This window comes from Drosophila yakuba, chromosome 3L (genome assembly GCF_016746365.2).
Source record: "Drosophila yakuba strain Tai18E2 chromosome 3L, Prin_Dyak_Tai18E2_2.1, whole genome shotgun sequence".
Lineage (NCBI taxonomy): Eukaryota > Metazoa > Arthropoda > Insecta > Diptera > Drosophilidae > Drosophila > Drosophila yakuba.
The window spans coordinates 3021400-3047382 of record NC_052529.2 but is presented as its reverse complement, the minus strand read 5'-3'; the positions used below and the strand labels follow the sequence as shown (position 1 = coordinate 3047382).

Genomic DNA, 25983 nt, shown 5'->3' with positions numbered 1-25983 from the left:
AAGCTCCAGAAAGAAGGCGCCAGTTTTGAAAGGAGAAAAACTCATTTTTGTGCTAGCACTTTGCAATCATTTATTTACGAAAGACGTTTTAATATATTTATATATACGTGGAGCTAAAATGATTTACTTAGTTGTGTAGCCTGAAGACAACCGTGTAAATGATATTTCGTAGTTATTGTATAAATTGGAACCCAAGAAAATAGTTTTGTTCTCATTTGGCAAAATATGCGGATTCATTTCCGCTCTTTCATAATTTAGTAGCGTTCTTTTAAATAGTACAAACGCTTAAGTACACACGTTTAATGGTTGATCATCGATCAGGAATCCAACCACATACCGCAAATAAAGTTAGATTTTCTTATTTAAAATTCACACGCATCTTAAGACTAATCTACTTGGAATATATAAATATATATAGGTGTGTATATTGTAGTTGTTCGTTTAGAATAGTGGATAGGTTATAGAGCTATAGATGCCTGCATTAAACTATTGGAATACTTGTCGTGAAGACCTCACAGAGCGGCTGTTGCAGCATATTCAATATGCTTTATTTTTCTTATAAGACTTTCTCGATATAAGTGAACATATGTTTGCAAAAATTGGGATTGTTCTGGAGTTTCAACAGAATGTGATGATAATAAGCGTTTTGTAACTTGTCATTCGGAATCGGTTGTCGCTTGTACTCATCACGTAATGCGATTAAGTGCTCGAAACCGGAACTGGAGATCGCAGATCTAATCTAAGCTTGAAGTTTATCTCAAAAATAAACAACATAAACATAAAAAATCTCGCTCACACTTTGTGTTAAATTCATCGAATATAAATTGTATCTCTTTTCTTATTCCCTGCCTTTTCCTCTAGATTTTGGTATTTAGTTGGCTGCGTTCCCTTGCTCCTCGTCAAAATTGGGATTGCTCAGGAATGGTATGGAGAAGTCTACCATATTTGGATAGACCAGAAACTTGTTAACAGCCTCGCACAGTTTGCTCTCAATGACATTGGTCACAATGGACCAATCGACGGATTTGTCGCCCACTTGGGGCTTGGTGGATATCCACAGGCGAGGCGGTCCGCGGAAGCTAACCCACACTCGATCGGATGGCGGCGGTGGCACATTCAAAGTTCCACGTGCCACCAAACCTTTGAGATCTACGCGCAAAGTGATATTCGCGTTCATGTTCTCCATGGCTCGCTGCACGTACGGCAGCTCGGTGGCGTATTGAAATAGATTGGAAGCGGCTATCCGGTCGACAATCTTAAAGATGCGCCGCGCATTGCCGGGAGAATTCTGAAAGAATCTGAAAACAAATAAAAAGTTGTGTTAGTATTTTAAGCACTAACCAGTAATTTATTCATATTTTCTATACTCACTCCGTTCCAGGCGCATTCTCGGGGGCATTGCCCGGCGGTGGGCTCTCAGATTCAGTGGATGAGCCGCCCGAGCTCTCTGCATCACTGTCATAGATGACGTTCTCCGAATTAACCTCCGAAAGGCTGCGCGGGTCCTGCGATTGCTCCGGCAGGACCGAAGTGGTGGGCACATTATCGGTGGCCATTGGTGACTTTGTCTTACTGCGTATGCGCAGCAGATTCAGCTTTGTAGTTACTGTTATGTGAGCCAATCCCTCGTAGGTCACATCGGCATCCACCCACACGCCGCGTTCATCCAGCATCGGCTGCGAGACCCGATGACATAGTAATGGCGACTCACCCAAGTATATGTTTGTGATGATGACCTCCTCCATGAAGCTTGGCAGCTTAATGGAGTTTAATTTCTTCTGCAACACCTCCTTCAGCTTCTCGTGCAGCATGGCATCGTGCAGCCAGCTGTATAGGCATCGTCCCAGGAGCACATTAGCCCACACAATGCTGCCGGAAGGACCCAGGAAGAGCGACTGGTCAATGCCCTTCCACAGTTCATCTTCCTGACGTTTGGCACGGCGAGACTGCAAGTAGACCATGGATTAGATTCCTGCGTACTTTACTAAGATCTTTTATGAAATACAAAAAAAGAATAAAACCATAAAAACATACTTTTCTTTGTCGCCTATCAGTGGTACGCAATGTTCCAACGGAACTTCGGGTAACGGGAATACTGCTCTGGTTACAAGCCTTCTACCAAAAGCCAATTAGAAATAACAAATAATAATATAAATAAATGAAAACTAAAAGACTGCAAACATAGATAGCCAGTAAAGTACCTGATAAACGGCCATGAATCGAACGTAATCTGGCGGATTCCTGGCCACATTGGCACTCATGATCATGCCATCGAAGGACTCCTCCTTGGGTGTGTCCAGTAAATCCTCTTCGGTTACAGTCTCAAACTGTCCATCTGGCGTCTGCTGATCAGTTTCATCATTAGCTTTCCCAGTGGAAATTTCATCCTCAGGCTGAAACGGCATTGCATTAAGCTTATGGAAAATATTCTTGAATTCTATTCGCGATTGCTAACCTTGACGTTACCCTTTCCCAAGCCAGTGACCAGGAGCAAGGCCTGTCTAGCGGCCGCCGCTTGAAGATCAGTATCCTCCACAAATCGGACCATTGGCACCTGAAGGTCCTGTTCGTGAACGAAGCCCTTACTGGCGTTGGTGAAGCGTCGATACCAGTCCTCTTTTTCCCGATCGCATCTCGAGAAGAGCAGTAAACGCACCTCATCGCCACAGGGCACGGTAATATCGTTGAGCTCCTTGTCCGGATTCACTGCGTTTCGCAGTTGCTGTAACTGTGGATAATAATTATTAAAAAGCTTTTTGAATAAATTGGGGACAAACTCACATCCGCCTGCATAACCGTGCCCGCAAAATCCACTAGTTTCTCCTCCTCTCCGCCGGGTGGTGTAGTTCCCGATGATGAGCCGGCTTTAGCTTCTTTGGCATCCGTTTTAACCGTTGGCTCCGACTGGCTTTCCACGGAACTCTGCTCTTCGGGCACATCTCTGCTACTCTTGATGATCAGTTGTATGGGATATTTGCGATTAAAGAAACTGAAGGGGATAAAGTTATTAAGTGAGTAAGCCAAACTATAATTTAAGGGCAAAGCACTCACCGCTTATTGGCGAGACCCAAAGGCAGCAGTTCTATGCGGCAGTCTCTGAGATCATAAGAACGATGATCAGTAAACAGGATCTTGTGACGATCGATTGGCGGCTCGTTCCACATGCGCCGCTTGGGGATCCGGGCGTTCGTCCCGGACATCTTAAGAATAGTTCCATCCAATCGTATATAAACAGCTCGTGTAAGACTGAAGGAGAACATGTTGGGGTCATAGCTGTTAATCTCATTCATCCAGCCCGCATATGTTTTGATCGTCTTGTGCTCCTCCACGGCAGGAATCTCGCAGATCGGCATGAATTTGTAATTGGGAATGGCGAAGGCCACTCGCTCCGGATGCGTGGTCAGCAGGAAGTCCTCGAGCAAAGCTCTCAGACGGCCGCCACAACAGTCCATCACCGTAAAAAACAAGAGGGTGGCGAATACACCGCGCAGAAAATCGGGCACTGGCAAAATCATCAACAAAATCAGGAAGACGGAGAGAAGCACTGGCAGTGCAAACTCCGAGGCGCCCTGATGCTTCTCTCGCCACTGGGAAACACTGAGCATGCTTAGGTGGGAGAAGAAGCTGTTCCTGCTCCGGTTGTCCCTTGGCAAGCTACGCGATTCTTTCGCCACAAATGAGCTGGCAAAAGCCAGCGGACTGACGCCCGGCGCCACTGGAAGGGTTAGACTGGCTCGAGAATCGGCATTAGATGCAGCGTCGGTCACTTCTTCTTCTCGCCTATCAGCGACTTCCATTGAGGGATCGCTCTGCACTGCAGTTGAAGGAATCATATCCTCGAGCACCTCCACGCCGGACTCGATCTCCACGTCCTTGCGGGCCAACAGAATGCCGCGTTTCTTGACCTTGCCACTCGCGATCGCAATCTCCGCCTGCTGGCTGGTGGAGGGCTCACTGCCCGCCTCCACCACATTGCGTCGTCGCAGAAATCCTGTGCGCACCGATGCTGGCGGCGCTGTGGAGCCACTGGGACTGACATCTTTCTTGTTCATGGCCGCTGCCGCTTGTTGCTTGGCCTTTACCTTGGATCGAATGTGGGCCAGACCACGACGCAGACGAGATCGCTCCGAATGGCCAGTGGCTGCCGTTGCTGGCACGTCGCCACTGCCCAAACTTATGCTGTCGTGCTGTAGCAGCTCGGCCTCCACCTCCGAATCGGAGTTCTGTTTGTGCTCCTGGTCCAGGGGCAGCTCCTCGCTGATGGATGTGTTCAGTGTGAGGCACTCGGTGTCCGAGTCGGGATCGTTGCTCCAGCCAGTTGAGGGTGGATCAGCCACTATAATAGGTATGGCTGCAGTTGGTGGCAGCTTTGAGGACTTGATCTCCTCGATGGTTTGTGTGACCTTGCCCTTGATCAGTCGCCAGGTGCCGCCGCTAGAGCTGCTTTCGCCAGCGGGGACAGCTCCACCCGCGGAGCCGCCTCCTCCGCCTGCTGAACTGGCAGCCGAAAGTGCGGATATGAGACTGGGACCACTGGACGTCGGTGATACGCCTTCAATGCTGCCGGATCTGAAATTTTGAATTTGTTTTTGGTTACATAATTGTAAGCTCTCGATAATTTCATTGTTTGCTTTGTCATTATTGAGTAAAGAAACGGAGAGGTGCAAGTAAACGTTACCCCAAAAAGTATGCTACGAATTTCAATCAAGTGCATTTCTTTTCCCAAATCTACGAAGGATACAGAAAAACGTTCGCTTTGTATTATTCCAGAAAAAGTATTTTTATTTATTTGAATGAAGATATATGTTTTTTTTTTGTCATTTTTGTTTTATTTACTTGTTTCATAACCTGCATTTTTGCCTCAGTGACTGAGCGTGTGTTTATGTGGGGTGTCTAGTGTTATTCCAATTTGGTTTTGTCGCATATAATCGCTTAAAAAACGACCTTGTTCTTGAATACATTTTGTTTATAATATAATCCTATATGTGTACTTTCCTCTGTACGGAATTACATATTTGTATTAATTTATTTCATATTTGATTTGCGGGAATTATGGTTTGGTTTTTTGTTTACTTCGTTATCCTTGTTCGTTTTCCTTTGAAATATTGCATTGAAGTACTGCTGATATTTTGGTTTGCTATTACAGTTTCAATTTTTTGAGTTTATTATTTATTTTGAAAAAACTTTTTCGCGAATGTGTCTAATATATGTTTTAGGTTTCGATTTCGTCATTGACTGCTATTCCTGTTTATTTTATTTTATTACATACTTTTAATCTATGGTCTGTTTCGGTTTTGGTTTTCGTAACATTTTTTAAAACATTTTTTTCTGGTAATTTAATTGAAAACGCTTCAATGTCTGGAGCAAAAACACGCAAGGAAATCGAAACTGCTTACAAATATTATGCTTAATCAGTTGGTTTTCCTTCAGATTGATCTTTTGGGCTTTAGAAAACTACAAATATTTTTTATTGATTTTTCATTTTTTCAACTTTAATTTTGTAAAAATTAAAAAAATTACGTTTATTGAAAATTACTATAAAATATGGAATATTTCGCTAGTTTCTTGTTTTTATACGCTTCATATAGATTACGTGTCATATATATATTTATTTGATTCACTATATAGTTTCATATCTGCCAACTGGTTTTTGGTTTACTATTTATATGGTTTGTCAGTTATATTTCCACTTGTATAATGCTAAAAAATTATATGCCTTTGCTTGGTTTTTATTGGTTTTTTTTCTGAATATTTTGCTAAAAGGAATACATTAGTAAGGGCGCTCAATTTCAGTTTATTCGAAGTACTAAACATTATATATACATATATATATAGACGTAAGTATATGTATAGGCGTATATGTCACTCTTTTTTCAGCGCACACGATCAAAGACAAATTAAAATGGAAGTGCAGGTGCCTTACACCCGCATTATAGGCTACAATTTTCCAGTATCAATTTGATGCTTTATAAAATTCATTAATTATGTTTAAAAGGTACCGAATGTTGTTTTTAATATTCATTTATAACCTTGTTTTGCTGTTTTTTAATCTATTTTTTTACGGCGATCTAAGCTTTGATCCAATTAGCGTAAAATTGAAATTGTTTCCACATCGTTCTGGAGCTCAAGTGTTTGAGACTAAAAAATTTTCTATTTAAAACGCATTTGGTTTACTTTTTTCGCTAGCTACAAAACCATATACTGTACAAAAATTGTGCTATGAAAATACTCAAAAAATAATCAAATTTCTCTCTCCACATTATCAGTAAACGCTCCAACCCGAAATGAGGAGTATTTTCATCGTTAGTTGCCAATTTTATTTTAGAAGAGTTCTCACTAGCAAAATCAAAATGCGACTTAAATATGCATAATGCACTACGCACTTCTATATATTTGGTTTTATCTTTCGTTAGCAGTTACTTGAAGCATTTATTTGGGGTTCGTCAAAAATATTAACTTATGTTTTTAATTTATTGAATTGTACTACGTGTAAATTTCATATATTTATGCAATTCTTTTCATTTTTTTTATTTGTTTGGTATAAAAACACATATTGACCAATTTTCTGTTTGGATGTTCAGTTAACATATTTAAGTATGTATGTAATAAGTTCGAATTTCAATACTTTCCTTTTCAGAGTCTTTCTTAATTGTATGTACTAACAGTTTTGTGTTTTTTTTAATTATTTCTTGTTATATTTTTGTGGTTCAGCTAAGTTAAAAGTTTTATTTATTTACAATGTTATAAAAATTACATACAAGATATATATAAAAATAAATAAAACACAATTTACTTTATGTCCGTTTATTAATTTCAAAAACTTTTTTTCATTCATTTTTAATTATTTTGTATAAAGTGTATATATCAAATATTGTTTTTTGTCATATTTCTTTAAAAATATGTATACGTATAAAAAGAATAAACAAAGTATAAAAATGTCTCAACGGAGTTGGTTTTTTTAAAACTACCAGGAAACTACTAGCAACTACAAAAGATACAAAAATATATTTAAGAATTAGGCATACAAATTTGCATTGTCATTATCGATATAACAACTGGATCCGTATAAAAATCAACATAAACATTTATCTATAACAAGATTCTCTATAAAACTAAAGCTGTCAATCCGACTTATATCCGTAATCTAAGCTCAGAAGTAGGATAAATTAAATGTCTTTGCCTAATTTTTATGGAATACTCGGGGAACAAAATGAAATATGAAACAAAACGAAAAGGTTTAAAGGATTGCTTATTGATATAAGTATTTTTTAACACGCTACACAAGATTCCAGATTCCTACGCCGTTAGCAGCAAAAACATTGAGCGGTTTTCCGTAAAGAATTCTCATCTCTAACACCTTTTTTTTGGTATAGTAAAATATTTGTTTGATAAGTTACTTCTTTTATAGCACATTAAGTTTTTTTTAACATTTTCATAGAGTTTTTGTTAAACAGGTAAAATATAAAGTATATGTTATATAAAAGTATAAAAATCTATAAAATATTAAATTTTACTACATTTAAAAAACACCATCATTACGCACAGTTATCGATAGCCATTAACCGATTGCCGTTTACCGCTAACCGATTTCCGTTTCCGTTTCGTGTTTGCTTTGTAACAGATTTTGCCTTTTTAAAGACTAGCATTTAATTACTTTGAAAGTTTTAGAACAACGCGTTTGCTTACATATTTGCACAAATTGTTTAACACTACATAGAGCAGGCTGCTGTATTTGATATAATATTTAATTGGGCTTTTTGGTTTTCGTTTTGTGTAGAATCTTTCGCTTTTAATACACGATATTTCGGTAAGTATTTAAAAGTAATAAATTATAACCAAAACAAACGAACGCTTCGAGTCCTCTAATTAATTGGTTTTGTGGTTTAAAAAATATATATGTAGTATATATATATATATATGATACATATTCTTTAGTTCATTGTAATATAAAAATTCTAGAAAAATTGCTATAAACTTGTTTTTTTCTTTGAAAGTGCCACGCAATCAACTTGAGTTACAACTTTGCATGACTTGAATTTCGTTTTGCTTTTTTTGTTGTCTTGTAAAGAAAGCGCGAGCAAAAATTTGCTAATAGATTTGACTATCATTTATTAATATATCATAGAAGTCCAAAGCGACTTGGCCTTTCACGTTTTTTGGTTTATCAATTTGAATTAGATCTTTAGTACTTTTGCTGGTAGTATAGAAAAAATATCATATTGTTTGCATGCACCGTAGCAAATTTTGTCTCGTCCCTCAACTCGTATAATTTACAAAATAATTTTGCTCGTTTTACATTTTGATAATTTTCCGTAAGTATTGCCCTAGGTATAGATATTCCATTTGATTTTTATAGTTAGGTTTCAGGGAAATAACCAAACGCGAACTTCAAGCCCTGTTCGCATGTCAAAAAACGCATGCCAATTAGTTTGAAAGTTTGGGAACCATTGGGTTTTGGTAATATTTGACTACTTTGGTTATACGATTGCAATTATCTTGTATACGTTATGTTTGTACAGATATATATCTTCTTTAAGTTGTTTATATATTTGGTATTTAATAATACGCTTGAATCGTTCACGAAATAGTATTGCACATAAGTTGTATATATTTAAATTTCCTTTAGATGTTTTAGCATGTCTATTTATCTTCGCATTTTTTGGTTTTATTTTTCTCTTCAGTTGTTTGGACTAAACTAACTTCTGAATAATTATAAGAGTAATAAAAAAAAGTTTATACAAAAAGTTTCTATATAAAAAGTTGTCTAATACAAGTATTCATAGTGTTAATAGATGTATGTCGTATATAAAAATTACTTTTTACATTACAGATACATATATATTTATATATTTGCAAATTGCAATAATATATACGGTCTTCTATATATTCGGGAGGTGAGCCCGCTGTCCCTTAGTTAGCAACACGCCATAAATTAAATAACAAAAAACAATTGGTAAATAAATAAGCAAAATATGACATTTAACACGTTTTCAGTGGAAAATCATAAATAAATCATAATACTGAACACAAGCAATTTGACTGTTTTTCTACCTTTTAGTTATAATTATATGTATATTTTTATTATTATTATTTTTTTTTTTGTTAAGCCAAATGGCAACAAATGCAAACAAACTTTCAGTGTAAATGTGTTGTGGTCTGTGTACGTACGTGTGAGTGTGTGAGAGTGTCGACTAGATTAAAATTAAAAATGAGCCGTCGATAATAGGAAAGAAAAACCTTTCGCAGAGTGTGGGGTTTGGTTTTAACTCATTAATTAGTGTGATGTATCATCGATTGATCGCTTTAACTAGTTTCCATTTTGAAGCATTACACAAAACGGAGTCATGTGAAAATCGTATTGAAAGCCACCTTTTGGCAGGACTGGTGTAACAAGTTAAGAATCGTTTAGTAAGTGTATTGAATGCTTCGTTTTGTGTGTTTATAATTAGCTTTGTACGATTTTCACATACCCAAAATATAATTAGTGTTACGATAAGCAAGAATAAGCAGTATAAATGGGGAAGCAATCGCATATATTGCAACGAGAATATATACGATTCTTCAGTGGGGAAATACGAATGGACCGTATTATATAAGGTTTGAATGAAATTTAAAGTAAATAGGGATTAACAATATTAGCTTTTTGAGCCGCATTAACTGTATGTAGTTATGATATGATTAACCGATCTCTTACTCGGACACCAATTGTGGCGTAAGAAATGGCTCGCATACAAATGTCAGACATTTTGCATATTGTCTTTTCTAAAGTCTTTTGTAAGAATTTTATAAATTGTTCTAATTTCGGAAAGGGCTAATACAAAAACCGATGTTTTTTTTCTTTTTTGATTTTGTCACAATTTAGGAACTTGAGGACAGCCCCTGCCCACTCGAGCAAAAAGCCTTCCGAGAGAGGGAGAGCAGCTCACTAATAATTTTAGGACTAGCCTCGATTGGCATACAAGATGGCTACTAAGTTATCTAGTTACAAAAAGTTTATAATATGTAAAGGGAGAGGGGGAAAAAATTCATAAGCCTTTTGCGAGGATATTGGCTGACTACGAGGGTTTCGTTATTCATTTCTTTGTGGTCTTTGTGAGATTAAATGGCATATTCGGGTAATCCCTCCGCTTAACGAGCAAACAAAAATGTTGCTAAAAATATAAAGTACAAAAAATACTGTGCAGGCATCGAACGCAAGAACAAAACTAAAATTTCGGTTACGCAAATATAGAACTAGCTAGCAAGAGCAAAGCAAAAAAAAAAAAATGAAAACTGATTGCCGAATAAATAAGGACTAAAAACTATGTTGCTTTCTGAGGGCTTTCGTTTCTCGCATCTAAACTGTAGACTCTGGTGGCTGTTCCAGGGACACCTTCGTCCACCAGCCCCCGCTGTATTGCACCTGGCCTTTCGGACTGGGGGATTGCCCCCGGGCCATTGTCTTTTGCTTGGGAGTGTATCCGCGTGTTAGCGTGTGTGTGAGTGTGAATGAGTGTGAGTGCGTGTGTTGTCTCGTAATGATAATCTACTAGATTCTTCGCCTTCGATCCGCATCTCCGCCAGCGGCTCCCACTGCTGCAACTCCCGCTCCTGCTCCTGCTCCTGCTCCCGCTCCAACTCCTCCCGATCCTGATGCTTCCGTTATGATTCTGGGCACTGCCAGCGCTGCGTTCAACAACCGGTGTCGTTGCTCCCTCTGTTGGCGTCTCTCGTCGTGCAGCGCGGCCTACCAGCGCCGCCGTTAACACCAGCGAAAGGGGACCGCACGCGGCCGGTCGGCACCCTCCTTGACCAGCGGCTTGTGGTATTCACGTCCTGGTCGCGAATGGATGACGGCCCAGCAGTGCTCGCAGTAGTACTGCAAGCAGGTGACATTGGCGCAGAAGAAGGGCGCAAACTTGCCGCCACAACGCTGACCCTCGCATTCGTCGCACATCTGATCGTCCAGGACATAGGGCTTGACCTCCACACGCTTGTCTATATCGCCATGCTGCAGCTGCACAAATCTGGCCGAGATGGCCGCTATGTAGCTCTGCTGATTCGAGAAGGCCACACGTCCAGCGCCTTTTGGATACTTCAGTTCCGGATCGGTATCAATGCCGGCATAGCATACGCCACCGTACAGCCTATCCATGATCATGGCCAATTCGAAGGCCTTCAGAGGACGTGGCACGCCGCCCACGAACACCGTTTTGCGTGGATCCAGTGACATGGTGGCATCAAGCACATAGTCCGCATCAGCCAGACGCCATGGACGAATCTGAACTGCCTTATCCTTGATCGTCGGCGACGAGACGCACAGATACAGCTTGTCCTCATCCGTGATGCACGAGTCAATCAGCTGCTGCACACTGCTCTCGTCCTGGAACAGCAGGAAGGCATATCCCTTGGGCGGGAAATACGACTTGGACTCCGCCTTGTGTGGCCAATCAACGACCAGTGGCCCGAAGCGCCGGAACGATGTGGTGATCTCATCCTCATCGATGTCCGGGGGCAGACCGCCCACAAATACTTTCCGGGAGAAGCGAGCCGTGCCATCGCCAACGTTTCCGCCATTTCCGCCCTGGATGGGTGAGTGCGGCGAGTGTGGAGAGAGCCTGGATGGCGAGCCCATCTTAAGGGCATTCAGGTAGACGGATGGATCATTGCCACTGGCTGCTATGGCCATGGCATCGGCCTCGCTCAGATGCTTGGGACCGCCCATCACGCGCATCCTGTCCTGCATTAAGGCGATGTTGTTGCTGCCATCGCCACCACCGTTACCACCATTACCAGCACCCATCGACAAGTTGCGCATGTAGTCGCACAGTGAGTTATCCATGCCACCGTGGTGCATTTGTCCATTGGACGTCATCATGTTGCCATAGCTGTTGCCCAAATAGGGCGCATCTCCGCCACCAGTTGCTCCTGCCGAGACCATGCCACCAGATCCGCCACCACCACCATTTCCAATCGACAGTGTTGGTATATTCATGTGCCCACTACCCATGCCGTCCATGTGTGGATTTCCATAGAGCGCTGTCGGCGAGTTTCCCTTGATGGGAAAGGATATGCTGCGACGATACTTGGGCGACACACCCATCTGGGGAGGAATGGGCGAGATGCCGCCGCTGCTGCAGCCCGCCTGAGAGCCGTTGTACGGCGATCCTCCTCCTCCGCCCGGCGACGAGGGGCTATGTGATCCTCCGCCCTCGCGGAGCTGCTGCTGCTGGTGATGATGATGGTGCAGGGCACTCAGATTCGGCGACAGTTGCTGTTGGTGCTGCTGCAGCTGCTGATGTTGCTGGTGCTGCTGATGCTGTTGCTGATGTGGCTGATGTTGCTGATGTTGCTGGTGGAGCTGGGGCGGCTTGTTGAGATTGAGATTCGGCAGGCCGCCGCAACTGCAGGAAGAAGGGACAACAAGATGAAGAGGCTTTTACAACATTGGCAACTTTTAGTGGATGATTTTGTTTTGCATTTTGGACTGATATTGTGATTCTGATTGATTTCAGGTCTGTGTAGTTTTTGCATTATGAAAAAGGAGCAATTTGTTCAAGGATTTGCTTCGGATTCGTTTCGGTTTAGTCTAGGTACATAATGCAATTAGTTTGGTGTAGACTTAACCCATTGCCGCCCGGCGTTCACAAAATTAAAAGTGTATTGCAAAACAAAACATTGAAAAACTGAAAGTAGTACGGGATATGTGTAATCGTCGCGAAACTTACATGAAATTAACAAACTTATTATACATTATCACGAGCACTCACATTCACATACAGAAATTTTGGCAAAACGTTTTGACGAAATACTAACTAGAAATGATTTATGTTAATTTCACTGCCCAGATGGCAGGTCAGCGAGTTACTACATTATTCAAAAAGCCTACTTGATGTCTAGTCTAGGAAGTTTGACAACAATTTCTCGGTAATATTATATGATTTTCAAATATATTTTATTATTAAAAACCTATGAATTTTACTTAATAAATTCCTAAACCATCCGAACTATCCTGAATTTTCGAGTCTCCTCATTTCCTAAATTGCTCCTTTTTAATTCAACTTTATGCTCGACGTTGCTTCGTTTTAGATATTATTTGTTATAGATATAATTTTCCCGATTTTTGTTGTTGTTGTTGGCGGTTGTGGTGTAGGATTACTGTTGCTGTGGTAAATGGTGTGGGTGGCATTTGGTGGTATTGGTGGTGGTGGTGGTGGAACTAGTTTTTTCTTGGTGGTTTTATCTTTTGTGGTGGCTTGGTTCTTTGGCGACACATCCAATCAAAATGAAAATTTCAAGTTTCGCTGGCGCTTTGTGGTTTTTTTTTTGTTTTGGCGAAGGTTTAGCGTTTTATCTTATTGAAAGAGGCGCAGTTATTTAGGCACAGCAGTTGAGTATATTTTTGGATTAGTTAGTTCGGTTTAAGCACTGTGCCCGCGAACGATCGAGAGCTTTATATGTACATATATATGTATCCTTTTTGATTTTGATGACTTTCAATGCGAAAGGGAAATTCCAACACTTTCTTAGCACAACAAACGTTTCGGGGCAGTCAAAAATTTGTCCCAGCAACAAAGAAACGAAAACCGAAAAAAGGGACAATCAATGCTCCTCTAGAATAAAGTAACAACAGAAAGCCAACGAAAAATAGTCGCGCGGCACAGTGGGCGGCAAGGGGTTAATACGAGGGTACGGGTACACATGTCCGCTAATAGAAAACTGAACTATGTTTGTAGTTCAAATGTGTGTATCAATTCGTTACGTTTATGTTTGTTGTTGTTGCTGCTGCTGCCGTCCCTTACATGTGTGCGTGTGTGTGTGTAAGTGTTAGTGTTGATGCTTTGACACGTACATGCTAATTGATTGGGCCAAGTGCAGTGCATGCCCAACTGTAAGGCCACCGAGACATGAAATTGCATGGAAATTTTTAATTTAAAACGTCGCCGACGAGACAACCTGCGTTGCCTGGAGGCCTGCGGTGTCTGGGGGGAAGGGAAAATGCAGGGGGGTGGGGGGAATGAAATGGGTGGCTTAAGGTGGCATTCACAGCCCAATGTGGCTGCTGTTGCAGCTGATGATGATGCTGCTGCTGCTGCTGACGAAGTGATGATGAAATGTGTGTATAACAAACATGTAGAAACGTGTACAAGTGTAAATAGATAAAAAACGGCAACAACATGGAAAGACTAAAAGGGGTGGGTGGTTGCGTGGGTGGGTTGGTTGCGTGGGTGGGTGGCTAACTGGATGGGATGGTTGGGATGGATGGGAAGGCAAATGATAAGGGCACAAGAGCAACGGGAAGGCAACAGCAACGACAACATCATCGAAACGAGAGGTTTTGGAGACGATGATAACGACCGACACACCAAGGCAGTGCTGAAAAATGCAATTATAAAATGCAATTAGCCCCCGGAAACTTAATTAAAAAAGGCAACGGAAATGAATACAGTGTGTTGCGAATGCGAGGCGACACAAAATAGTCAACCTCTGATTGATGGCCAAATTGAAAATCGGACAACGAAATGCTCTTCAAGACCGCCCATATAGACAGTGCCAATAGCGCTATAGACGTGTTTGCATACGATATCAGCTCACGGAAATCAATAAAGCGAAACAAGCGGGCGCAATGACGTCAAACCCGAGCAGGTGGCAATAGCTTCTTCTCAGGTAGCCAAATCCCAACTAGACATGCCTTTTTTAATATTTAAAAGCGAGTGAAAAAGCAGCCGCAAATGGCAATGGAGAGCAGACTGAAACAGAACTTGAACAGAACGTGAAGCCGTGGCGGTGGTGACGTTGATGTCCCGTCGACGACAAAACCCACCCTACCCCACCACTAACCACCCCGCCCACTGGGCCAGACGGGGCGGCACTTGAGCCGAAAGTTGCAGACGGGCAAAAAAAAAGAAAGGAAAAAGGTACACACGTATACATATATATGTTGCATGTTGCAAGGCAGCATAAACAAAGCGCATCCACCACCGCTGCTGATTCAGATCCTTCAGCTAGTGCACTCCACAGATGCTCCAAACAGCAACAACAAAAACAACAGCAAACCCAACAACCACAGCAACAACAAGAAGAAATGCAGTTGTTGGTGACAAAAGCAACAAAAGCGTAGACCGACCGACGGACGGGCAAGTTTACGGCCATTGGCACACGCCGCCTGCAGCCGGAGTGCATTAAAAATGCACGAATGGTGCAGGATATACGTATACAAGTATATGTATGTATGTACATATGGATGTACATACGTGTGTGTATGTGCGCGCATAAACAAAATCAAAGTCACAAAACTGCAGCCAAGTAATTTGTTGTAGGGTCAACGGTCAACGAACTTGGGGCCGAAAAAAAAACACTTGTTCAAGGGAAGTAGGTTTCAGCAAAATAAAGTAATTCCCAGCTTTTTAAATGCGGGTTTTATACATAAAAAAAAAAATCCCAACTTGAGCGGAACTTAGCAAACCGAAATCCCTAGAAAACAAAACAATGTCTCAGAACAAAGAAAAAATTTAAAGTTGAAAATTGGTACATCGTTTTAAATAGAACTTTAAATTACACTTTAAAATGGGCTTTCTGTGAGTAACTAAGAAAATGTGTCGATTGCATGCATTTCCGATGGTTTGTGTGGGCTGAACTACGGATATATCTTATGTGGGGTATGTATTTGCTGGCTTGACGCATATGTAGCAACAACAACAACAACATTTATGTCACGACGCTTCATTGTTAACTACACATTTGGACTTTCAGTGTATATACAACACACACATCTCATACCCCCCAGAAAAGTGTTAAACAAATTTTGGCACTCACCTTTTTCGATTGAAAGATTGCATAAAATTATTGCGCAGAGTTACTTCGTCGTTCTGTGTTCATTATCAACAACCACATCGTCATCATTTCAGTTGGGGCAATATCATTGGCAGAGATGAAACGAAAAGAACAGAACATTTTGCAATAGTGAGTAATAATGCCAAATGTATTTTGCAATCGCCAGCGGCACATCTGTTGCAAATTTTGGCAAGTGCTTTGTGCCTGCAACAAAAGTCACATACTTATGCCGCCCCAAAACCACCGAAATAGCCACACGCGACGATCACTGCGAAGCCAACGCATCCGTACTCGTGTACTTGTATTTGAATCTGAATACGAATCCGTATCCCAAATCGGACAGCCAAAAAGTGAAACTCTTCGTAGCCGTACACAGAAATCAAAAGATAAGTGCTCCACTAATTTGGCCAGGCGAATGCTAATTGGCGACCGACGATCAGCGAACGAATGCGGCGCGTTCTGTACAATTTATATTTAATTGCGACAAACTTGGACTCGCGACGAATGAATATGAATCATAATTTGTGGCGGTCTGTTTCGATAAAAGATAGGGGGGCCACGGAGGGCGAACGGTGCGGAAAGCAAACATAGTATCAAGTTCACAAACGCTCTAGATTAGACAGTTTCCACTCCAGTTGGTTTTTATACAACGACAAATGAAACGTAGAGTACTCATTTATCACTTTGCACTACTCAAATTATTTTGTATTTATTCAAATTTCTAGAAAGTCATGGCTATTGAAGCATGTTTCAAACTGCTAGCTGCTGTATGTGATAACTGGAAATTTTTTGCTGTGACCTATTAAATTAAGCTGATTCCCAAGCTAAGCTGAGATAGCAAAGCAATTCGAATATTTCTATGCCACATTCCACGACTGTCTACTTACGCCGAAGAGGGATGAGGATCCGCCCTGCATCTGAGGCTGCGATGGGCTGCTGGAGAGGGAGTCGCAGTTGCCCACCACCAGTCCGCTGTTGAGTCCCAATCCGTTGTTCTTCATCCCGAGGAGATTCGATGTGGGCGATGCATCGCCGCCGCCAATCGCTCCTCCACTGGGACTGTGCTTGCTGTGATGGAAGGACTGCAGGATGTCGTCCAGGGACTCCTCGTTGGCATTAAATCGCACCGTGATCGGTGTGCTGCTGCTCAGGCCAGGTGGCGATTTTGGGGCACCGGATAGAATGCCACCCACCGCAGTTCCCGACGATGTGGGCGATGTGGCTGCGGATGCGGACGCGGATGTCGAGCCGGACAGGTTGCTGTTGCTGCCGCTGGCACTGCTGGTGGCACTATTGGCTATTGAATAAAAAAAAATATGTGTTAAGACTCCCAGCAATCGACAGGAATAGAAAGGAAGAGGCCCTGGAAATTGATAACTTGCTCATTTAAATAAATTTAATTTGTAACTAAAGAGTTTGAATCTTATAAATTGTACAATTATTTTAAATCAGTTAGACCAAATAGACATTAAATTATATTTTAATTTAATATAATCAAATGCAATAGGATTTAAAGACATTTTAAGCAACCACTTTTAACTATTTGATTAACTTTTAAAAGATTAATTGGAAAACGTGAGAACAGAGTACTGGCATTGATTTTTTTATCTTCACGCCAAGTAAACTGTGTGACACCATGGGATTTCCATCTGAGCAGGCTACATTCCCCAGAGAACACCGCGTGCGGACACTTACCCTTTGGTAACTTGAGCGAGTCCATGGTGCCCGCACCAACGCTTTCTACGGCTGCACTTGGGCGGCTCCGCTGCGCCTCAGTTCCGCTGCTGCCCTAGATGCCCTTCATGGGAAATGGGAAAATGGTAAATGTGGAAATGGTGAATGGGAAAATGTGAAAATTGGAGCACGTGGAAATTGGTATCGTGGTGAAGCAGCGCGCAATCGGAATCCGAGTGTCCAAAACATCAATCAGCGGTACATGAAAAGATAGTGAAGAAGAAAGACGAAACGTTAGGCGGGTATATACAACATATGTGGGTAGGTAGCTTATAGTCAGAAGTCGACAGAGAGACACAGGCGATATGTTGATAATATTTTGGCCTGAACACTTGCTGTTTTCGAAATGTCAACGTCATGCGTTTGTTGGGGAAAACGAGCCCCTCCACCTCCTCCACACGCCCACTTTTCGCCGCACCACACCCCCTTTCCCATTTGCCATCGCAGCACTAGACCCGCACGTAATTGCGTTTAAAAATAAATAAATCGTACGGGGAAAAGCCGAAAAGGCAACAGTGGCAGCAACAACAAAGCAGCAGCAATAGCTATTTGACATTATTTTTTATTTTCCTATTTTTAAAACCCTTAATACATTTTTGCCAGTGACCGTTTGGCCGATCTTCGCCAGCTCATCAGAAAATCATTTCTAAGAAAATTTATTTTCGCCGAATATTCTCATTAAGCGATGAAAGGAAAATAACGAAAATATCAGATAATAAGAAAGGTAAAGTATTAGAGTTTCAAAGGCCAATGCAAAGACAAGATATTATAGGACATTTAAGTACACTTTTTATTTCAGTGCCCCTTCTATATTAAATTCAAAATGATGTCAATGCTAAATTTTATTATTAAAAGTTGGCATATGAAAAAGACTGCACTATATTGAACTAAATAAAAGCTTCATCCGGCCAATATACATTTCCATTAAACTTTAAATTCTAAATTGGCTTGATCATTTCGAAAAAGAGAGAACAGTTTGCAAAGAGGTCATTGGTAATTGCGTTCCGATGTGACTGAGCTATTTTTATGGCCAACAAAAAATTCACTATCTATTCACGTTCTTTAATCGGGCTAACAACGAAAAGCCAACGATAAAATGGGTCACAAAATGTGCAATGCGTGTTGTGCGAACAACAACATTAAAAAAAAAGCGAAAAAACAATGGAAGCGAACAGCAATCAATCATATTATTGATAAAAGGCAACTTTGCAAGCGACGGCACAAAAATAACAAATAAACAAGTGCTATTCTAAACTTTTGCTTTTCGTATTCTCTGTGCATGAGTAATAAAAGTGTGTAGATATGGCCTGATAATGGGGTAGCGAGTTCTAAATTTGTAGCGCTATTCAAGTGAAAACCCGCCTGGTTGGGGGATTACAATTGATCGCTTTTCCAATTACAAAAGCCACCCCCGGAGGCAAACGATTTTCAGAGCCCGCTGTTCCCGATGTCGGTCAAATATGCTACCCATTTTGCATATAAAACGCACAGCATATAGAAACACTGAAAGAAATGGTTGCCACTTTGCTATATTTAATTTTTAATAGTTTCCTCTATTTTGTTTTATATATTTTAATAAAAATAAGTTAAATTATTGTTTAATTTACATATACGATATCCATTAATAAGAACAGGTTTCGTAATACTCGAAAAACTCTTTTTGAACAAAGTGTTGCATACTTTAAAGAGTATTTACATAAGCAATGTATTTATGGTACAAGGCGAGGTATTAGCAACGGAAACTTAGTTTTACTTTTTCTAGTCTACAAATGAAATATGCAAAGTATCTGAGAATTTTCTCGTGTGCACCAAACTATCCAATTTCTAAAGCTTTTCGTCTGTCCCTGGCCACGCACTTCATTTTGGGCCGAGCGACCGGAAAACGTCTATTGTTCGGAAAAAAGGGGGGAGAGATGGGTAGACTGGGTATCTTAATTAGTTAAATGCAGAGAGACAACAAAATCGTTGTGCCAATGAAATGGCTCAGTCGGGCATGAAAAACGGACCGCAGGTGCCCCACACTTTTCCAGTTTGAATCTGGGCAGGGGATGTGGCCAAAAGGAAAATAAAACTGGCATAATCAATACAAAATTTTGCCCTACAAACGAGACCAGAGCGACCCCCAAAAAACAGCCGAAGAAACGACGACGACGACAACTACGACGACGAGGTAAAGCAATAACAACAACGAAGACAGTAACGCCCCCATGGAGCACACACAGACACACACAGACACACACACGCACTCACTCACACACAGGCGTACATACACACGCACACTGGAAAAGTAAACAAGTGTAATGTGCCGCCAAAAGCACAGACTGCTTGGCTCAGCTTCAAAAAGAGCGGCGGCTTAGGATTGGGGCAATTTAGGGGTACTTTCTCAAGTTTCGCAGCTTCTACGACTAAAGATACTTGCCAGTATTTAAAGAGTTCTTTTGATCAGCAATCTTTCTTGTTACCCATGGTTTTTCTATCTTAAGATTTCTTACGATCTTCATGATTTCTTAGCAAATTTAATTTTTCAATTTTAATCTCTCTTCTAACTATTTAATCTACCCTTAATAAGATTACAATAATGGATTATTATTCACTTGAAGAAACCTACCCATTTCAATGTTTTAAAAACTTTTTCAGTAAATGGAAAAGTTAACCTTTCTAAAGTTATCTGACTAGGGGGTGCAGCAGTGAATATGAAATCTTAACTCGTATTTTGTGATAATGCTTTTAAAGTAAAACGCAGAAACCCATTAAAAAACTACCCCTGAATGTGGCCAAGTGTTAATTTTAAAACCAGTTATTCTACCTGCCACCCCCAAAATCATAAACTTTGTTTACCAACTCGAGAACACGAGAAACTGAGAGACGAGGAAAAGTAGTTGTAAAACTAATTGTATCTTTGTATCTCTATGTGTGTATCTGTATCTACGAGTGTGTGGGCAAACAAATTTGGTTGAAAAACTCTTGGCAAATGAAGTTTGTTTTTGTTTGTCATGCTGCTGCTGTTTTTTATTCTCCTCTTTTGGTTTGGCCCCACAGCCACACAGCCACCCCTTAAAATATTATGCTTTGTGTGCACTTCTATTATCACGTCTGCAATTAGAGCCAAAGTAACTGGGCCAAGTTGCAGCTTTCAGCCAGCTTTTCTCGCGCTTGCTTCACGGGGTTGGAGATTTTTTAGGGGTTTATTGCGGCGTTTGCTTTGCTCCACCGATTCGTTGCCGTATTTGCCAGTTGCCCCAGTTCCAATTGGTTATGTACACACTCTCGCACACACACACACATACGCTGGCACGCACACTCACATAATATACACACGCGCTAACAGTAGATAATGCCAGCCCTGGATAAAAACTGGGGCAAATAAGTCCGAATTTTAAATAGGATTTTTGACAGGTGCACTGAATAGCGGACAACTAACCTTTTGCTGCGTTATTCAATTTCTTTTGCTTTTTTTTTTGTTATGTCGAATGCCGAGAGCGCACGAAGGTGGAAACACGACGAAAACTTTCAGGTGCAAGTTTTTCACTGCGCCAGTGTGCGTGTTACATTTCCGGGGGTGCACACTCACACAAACGCACAGCCTGTGACGTAGGAAAATTCCTTTGCACTCGATTCTCTCTCTCCGTATAACGGTAACTATTTTTAACACAGCACTAATAAGCCAACCCACTGGTAATTTTCGGTTATATATCGATATTAACTATTTACACGTTTGACTATTTTACGCTATTCGGTTTCAATTAATTTTCAAATTTAAGCAGAGCGCCCTCGCGTATTTTTCATTTCCAGATTTTCCCGAGCTGCGGTCCCTTCCGCTCGTCAGCAACGACTGTGATACCAAAAGTTTTCACTGCTGCCCGCTTTTCCGCGAAGCTGCCACTCGCCTACATTTCACGAAGACGCACGACGAAAAATCAATCATTCTCGCTTGTTTTGCTTTCGTGCGGTGTTTCGTGCTCTGTGCTTTTCGAACCCCCTTCGCGTTCCCACCACCCCCCTCTCAATGACAACAGCCTTACAACAACAGCTGCTTGGGACGCTGCAGTGGCGACGGCGCAGTGTGGCCATGTAAACGCAGCAATCGATATATCGATAACTTTACATGTCACCCGTCATTGGGTTGGAATATAAATAATGCCCCCCTTCCTAATGTTGTAACAATAAAGTTAAGCACTTCAATTAAGCGTAATTCAGCTCGATAAGCAATTACATAAAGCGATATGCTATCTGGCAACGCCACAGCTGTTTTGCTAGCGCAGAAACAACAACAAGGACTGGTCGAAAAGAGCACACACACAAGCGAATTACATAAATCTGCATTACTTACAATAACAACACAGCTCCAACGATGCAATTGAATTTTTGTTTATATCCGCGTTCTTTTGGCAGCAGCACACACCCACACAGCCACGCACACTCACCGACACACGCGCTGCGAATTTGTTATTGTCTTTTGTTTTCCTCTTTGCGTTGCGTTTCGCTTTTGGCCAAATCTTTCTAATAATTGCACAAAAACACTGCCGAACAAAATGCGAAACCACAAAATATACGTGTACGCAGTGTCTTGCTCGCTTATTAAATATTTTACAAAAATATGTTCATGTTTTTGTTTTTTCCCGTGTGTGATATTTTCTACAAATTTTTCTGCCGAGAGAACGAAAGCTAATCAGACGAGCACACGGACGAGACTCAGAATATCATCGACGTTCGTCGCCTGCTACACGGCGAAGCTTATTGTTTGGCTTGGGTGACGACTGCTAAATACCCTTCACATATGGTATGCACAAGAAGAATAACCAATTATTTTTCAACAATACCCCTCCTAATTTGGGTTTATGTTAATTTTTAGAAAAAAAAAGTATTATTAAAATTACTAACTAATGGAAACTGTTAACAGAATAGTTTCATCTTCCACTAATATGCTCTTAACTGCCCTACAGCGATATAGCGCAAGCAAAACTATCGATGGACCACTAACAGCTGGTACGTCAGTGTTGCGCAACTTTGCCGGTAGTTTAGCGGACTTTTTGAAATCTTTAAAATCGTGTTTTTCGATTGTATGTTTGAATGCTTTTCTTTTTTCTCACTTATACTCATAAAAGTTATGATTGGGTTAGCCCCAAGTTCTTTTATAGGTGCTTACCTCTTCTTTAAAGATGGGCAAACCCACTCAATAAAATATTATACCGAAAAAATAAAGCTATTTAAGGAATATAAACATATAAAAACTTTTTTATAATTATTTTCAGTAAACAAAGCTTTATTATTCTACCTTTTAGTAGATCGATAGATTGCTGGTTTTAGCTACAAAGAATATAGGAATATAACATTATTGCCCCCAAGGTTTTGGAATCTAGTTTCCGCGATAGCGCTTCAAGACTAGGTAGTTACTATTTTTGCGCAGTGCACTATTAACAAACAAAGCCTCGACCGGTTCTTGATAAGCTTCTCAGACTTCCAAGCCCGACTTGTCCGATTGCTCATCGCAGTTTCGATTGTAATTCCCACAATGGCGGATGCATGGCGTCTTGTGGCCTGGAGTTGCTGCCTCCAACTGCTGTTCCTGCTCCTTGGCGTTCAGGGATATGAAGTAACCAAGGCTAAGATCGAGGTGTTCTATCCCAAGGGATTCGAGGTCTCAATTCCCGACGAGGAGGGCATCACCCTGTTCGCCTTCCATGGCAAACTGAATGAGGAGATGGAGGGCCTGGAGGCTGGCACCTGGGCACGCGACATAGTCAAAGCGAAGAACGGACGCTGGACCTTCCGCGATCGGACTACGGCACTCAAGCCCGGCGATACGCTGTACTACTGGACCTACGTTATCTACAACGGACTGGGTTATCGCGAAGACGACGGGTCGTTTGTGGTTAATGGCTACAGTGGTAATAATGCGTCACCACGCCCTCCTGTTGTGCCCGTTTCCACAACACCCTGGACTCCACCTGCCGATCCGGATATCGATATAAGGTTGGGTTGCACCACTCCCAAGACCGAGGTCAATGGAGCACCCACTCGCTGTGCCGGACAGCTAGTGTTCGTGGATGAATTCAACGCTGCCAAACTGGATCCCAATAAGTGGAAAGCGGAACGCAGGTTTTCCGCTCAACCCGATTATGAGTTTAATGTTTACGTGGATGATGCGCAGGAAACCTTGTGCTTGGCCAACGGTCATGTGGTGCTCTCTACTAACACGATGAAGAAACAATTCAAGAAGGGATCAGGAGAAAGTTTGGATCTGGGTGAAAAGTGCACCGGACAGGCGAATACTCACGACTGTGTAAGAAATGGCCGAATACTGAATGACGGACTTCCGCCAATGGTCACCGCTCAGTTCTCCTCCAAGGATTTCTCATTCAAGTACGGCCGTGTGGAGGTACGAGCCAAAATGCCACGGGCACAATGGGTAACCCCACAAATCTGGCTACAGCCCAAGCGTCCGATCTACGGAGTGGATGACTATCGGTCAGGACAACTGCGAGTCGCTTATACCCGTCCAAATGGTGCTAATCTGGATTTGTATGGCGCAGCCGTGCTCTTCGCAGATGAGCCCCTGCGATCGGTGAAGAATTGCCTGAAACCAGGTACTGGTGATATCTCCGAGGACTGGAGCGATAGTTTCCACAATTACACCCTCGAATGGACGCCCAGGGAACTGCGCTGGCTGGTGGACGGCAAGGAGTGGTGCGTCCAGGGAAGTGCCAAGGGAGCATTCAGCGAGACGACAGCCGGCGGAAAGAGTTTGCCGCAGGCCCAGAAACTCGAGGAGGGCACTGGCCTGGCGCCCTTCGACCAGGAGTTCTACCTGACCTTTGGACTCAGTGTGGGCGGATTCAATGAGTACCAGCACGAGGTCAAGCCCTGGAACGAGAAGGCCCCGCAGGCGCAGAAGGCCTTTTGGAAGGAAGTCAAGAAGAACAGGGACCACTGGCTGGACGAGGGCCACCTGAAGATCGACTACGTCAAGGTGTACTCTTTGTAATCTCTGTAATCAAATTACGAACTTAAGAAATAAAGCTAAGGAAATTTAAATTTAAATTTAAAGAATATATTTTTTATTTTTAAACATTTTTAGATGGAATTAAATTAGTTGGGAGTACACGTTCAAAAGAAATCGAAGAATAAAAGTGTCGTGTTTATTTTTAAAAATCAAGTTCGATTATTCTTCAATATTATGAAAAGATCTAACAAGCTAAAATTAATAACTTTAAAATAAATAATTTGTTGTGCGGTATTTTTACGTTACTTTATGAACCATATGGTTGTAGGCAAGCATGGCAATGCCATTCAAACAAATTATGTTTGCAGCCCTGGTTGTTTATCGATAAACTGCTCACATAACCTGCTGCTCCGGTCCAAAGAATTTATTTTGTCACCCGAAAATCATAAGTAAATGGATTATATATGATAGTTGAACACTTTGCTAACTTAAAACTTGCAGATACCAATAAGATGCACATCACACGCCTCGCCCTGCGCCAGATCTCGCGCCAAGTGCAGCTGCATCGCATGTACAGTGCAGCGGCTCCGGCCGCCGCAGTCTCGGGAGCCGAGAAACTGGTGCCTCCCACGCCGGAAGGAGTCGCCAAGCCACCCAATCCCAAATTGGACTCGATTGTCAACAACATCGCCGCCCTCACTCTGCTCGAGGTTTCCGAGCTGAGCACCCTGCTCAAACAGAAACTGAACCTGCCCGAGACCGCATTTGCCCCACAATTCGCCGCTGGACCGGCACGTGCTGCTCCCGCCGAGGATGAGGAGGAGGCGGCGCCCAAGAAGGTGCAGACCTCCTTCAAGGTCAAGCTGGTTAAGTTCGACGAGAAGCAGAAGGTGGCGCTGATCAAGGAGGTGAAGAACCTGCTGGAGGGCATGAATCTGGTCCAGGCCAAAAAGTTTGTCGAGAGCGCACCGACCATCGTCAAGGAGGACATCCCCAAGGAGGAGGCCGAGAAGCTCAAGGAGGCCCTGGCCAAGGCGGGTGCCATCATTGAGATCGAGTAGGAGCGGCAATGGTGCCTTCGTTTTCCCACTTTGCGTTTAGCTGCTAGTTACTGTTTTAATAAAAAGCCAGGCAACATTTGCTGTAAACTTAACGTTTTGTTATATTTTATATAAATATGTTTAGATTTTGCATTTAGAAAAAGCGTTTAGAAAAAAGTACCAAAAGTAGTTTATGAAATCTTTATTTAATATTTAAAGTATAAATATTTGTACGGTTTACTAAATCCTAAACTAAACTAAACTAAACTATTTTTAAAAAAAACATTTTTTTTAATTTGAAAAGATAGTTCACAAAGCCCCAACTTATATAGACCGCTCGCAGTTGGCAACTCAACAAATCAATCACAAATCACTTGCAACTTTCTAAGCTGCGCCCTGGAAAACAATCCAACCCAATCCAATCCACTTTTACCTTCCTTTTGGGATTAAACC

General features: G+C 41.7%; 3 protein-coding genes and 1 long non-coding RNA gene across 10 annotated transcripts; 3 read left to right on the top strand and 1 right to left on the bottom strand.

The window, feature by feature from the left end:
• Positions 1-44: 44 nt before the first annotated feature.
• On the bottom strand, positions 45-22257 carry LOC6532642 (translational regulator orb2). Of its 7 annotated transcripts, none has more exons than XM_039374577.2 (11): positions 21878-22257; positions 17509-17611; positions 16701-17110; positions 15796-15848; positions 3052-4569; positions 2782-2989; positions 2456-2728; positions 2202-2393; positions 2035-2115; positions 1372-1946; positions 45-1298 (listed from the first exon to the last, which is right to left on the bottom strand). In XM_039374577.2, the coding sequence occupies exons 2-11, from the start codon at positions 17531-17533 to the stop codon at positions 872-874; spliced, it is 3762 nt and encodes a 1253-aa protein (XP_039230511.1). In that variant the 5' UTR covers positions 17534-17611; positions 21878-22257; the 3' UTR covers positions 45-871. The 7 variants fall into 7 exon arrangements, with proteins under 7 accessions (XP_039230511.1, XP_039230512.1, XP_039230513.1 ...); XM_039374578.2 differs by having other exon boundaries at positions 17509-17602; XM_039374579.1 differs by lacking the exon at positions 21878-22257 and adding an exon at positions 20969-21377 and having other exon boundaries at positions 17509-17602.
• LOC120321584 lies at positions 18073-21733 on the top strand. The gene is made up of 2 exons (XR_005561283.2): positions 18073-19717; positions 21340-21733. It is a non-coding gene; the product is annotated as an uncharacterized LOC120321584 (long non-coding RNA).
• A 771-nt stretch (positions 22258-23028) lies between the features above and the next one.
• On the top strand, positions 23029-24588 carry LOC6532641 (gram-negative bacteria-binding protein 3). Its single transcript, XM_002093349.3, has one exon. The coding sequence runs from the start codon at positions 23060-23062 to the stop codon at positions 24530-24532; it is 1473 nt and encodes a 490-aa protein (XP_002093385.1). The 5' UTR covers positions 23029-23059; the 3' UTR covers positions 24533-24588.
• A 229-nt stretch (positions 24589-24817) lies between these two features.
• LOC6532640 (50S ribosomal protein L7/L12) lies at positions 24818-25643 on the top strand. The gene is made up of 2 exons (XM_002093348.3): positions 24818-24939; positions 24992-25643. Exon 2 carries the CDS (start codon positions 25003-25005, stop codon positions 25549-25551), a length of 549 nt encoding a protein of 182 aa, XP_002093384.1. The 5' UTR covers positions 24818-24939; positions 24992-25002; the 3' UTR covers positions 25552-25643.
• The last annotated feature ends 340 nt before the right edge of the window (positions 25644-25983 follow it).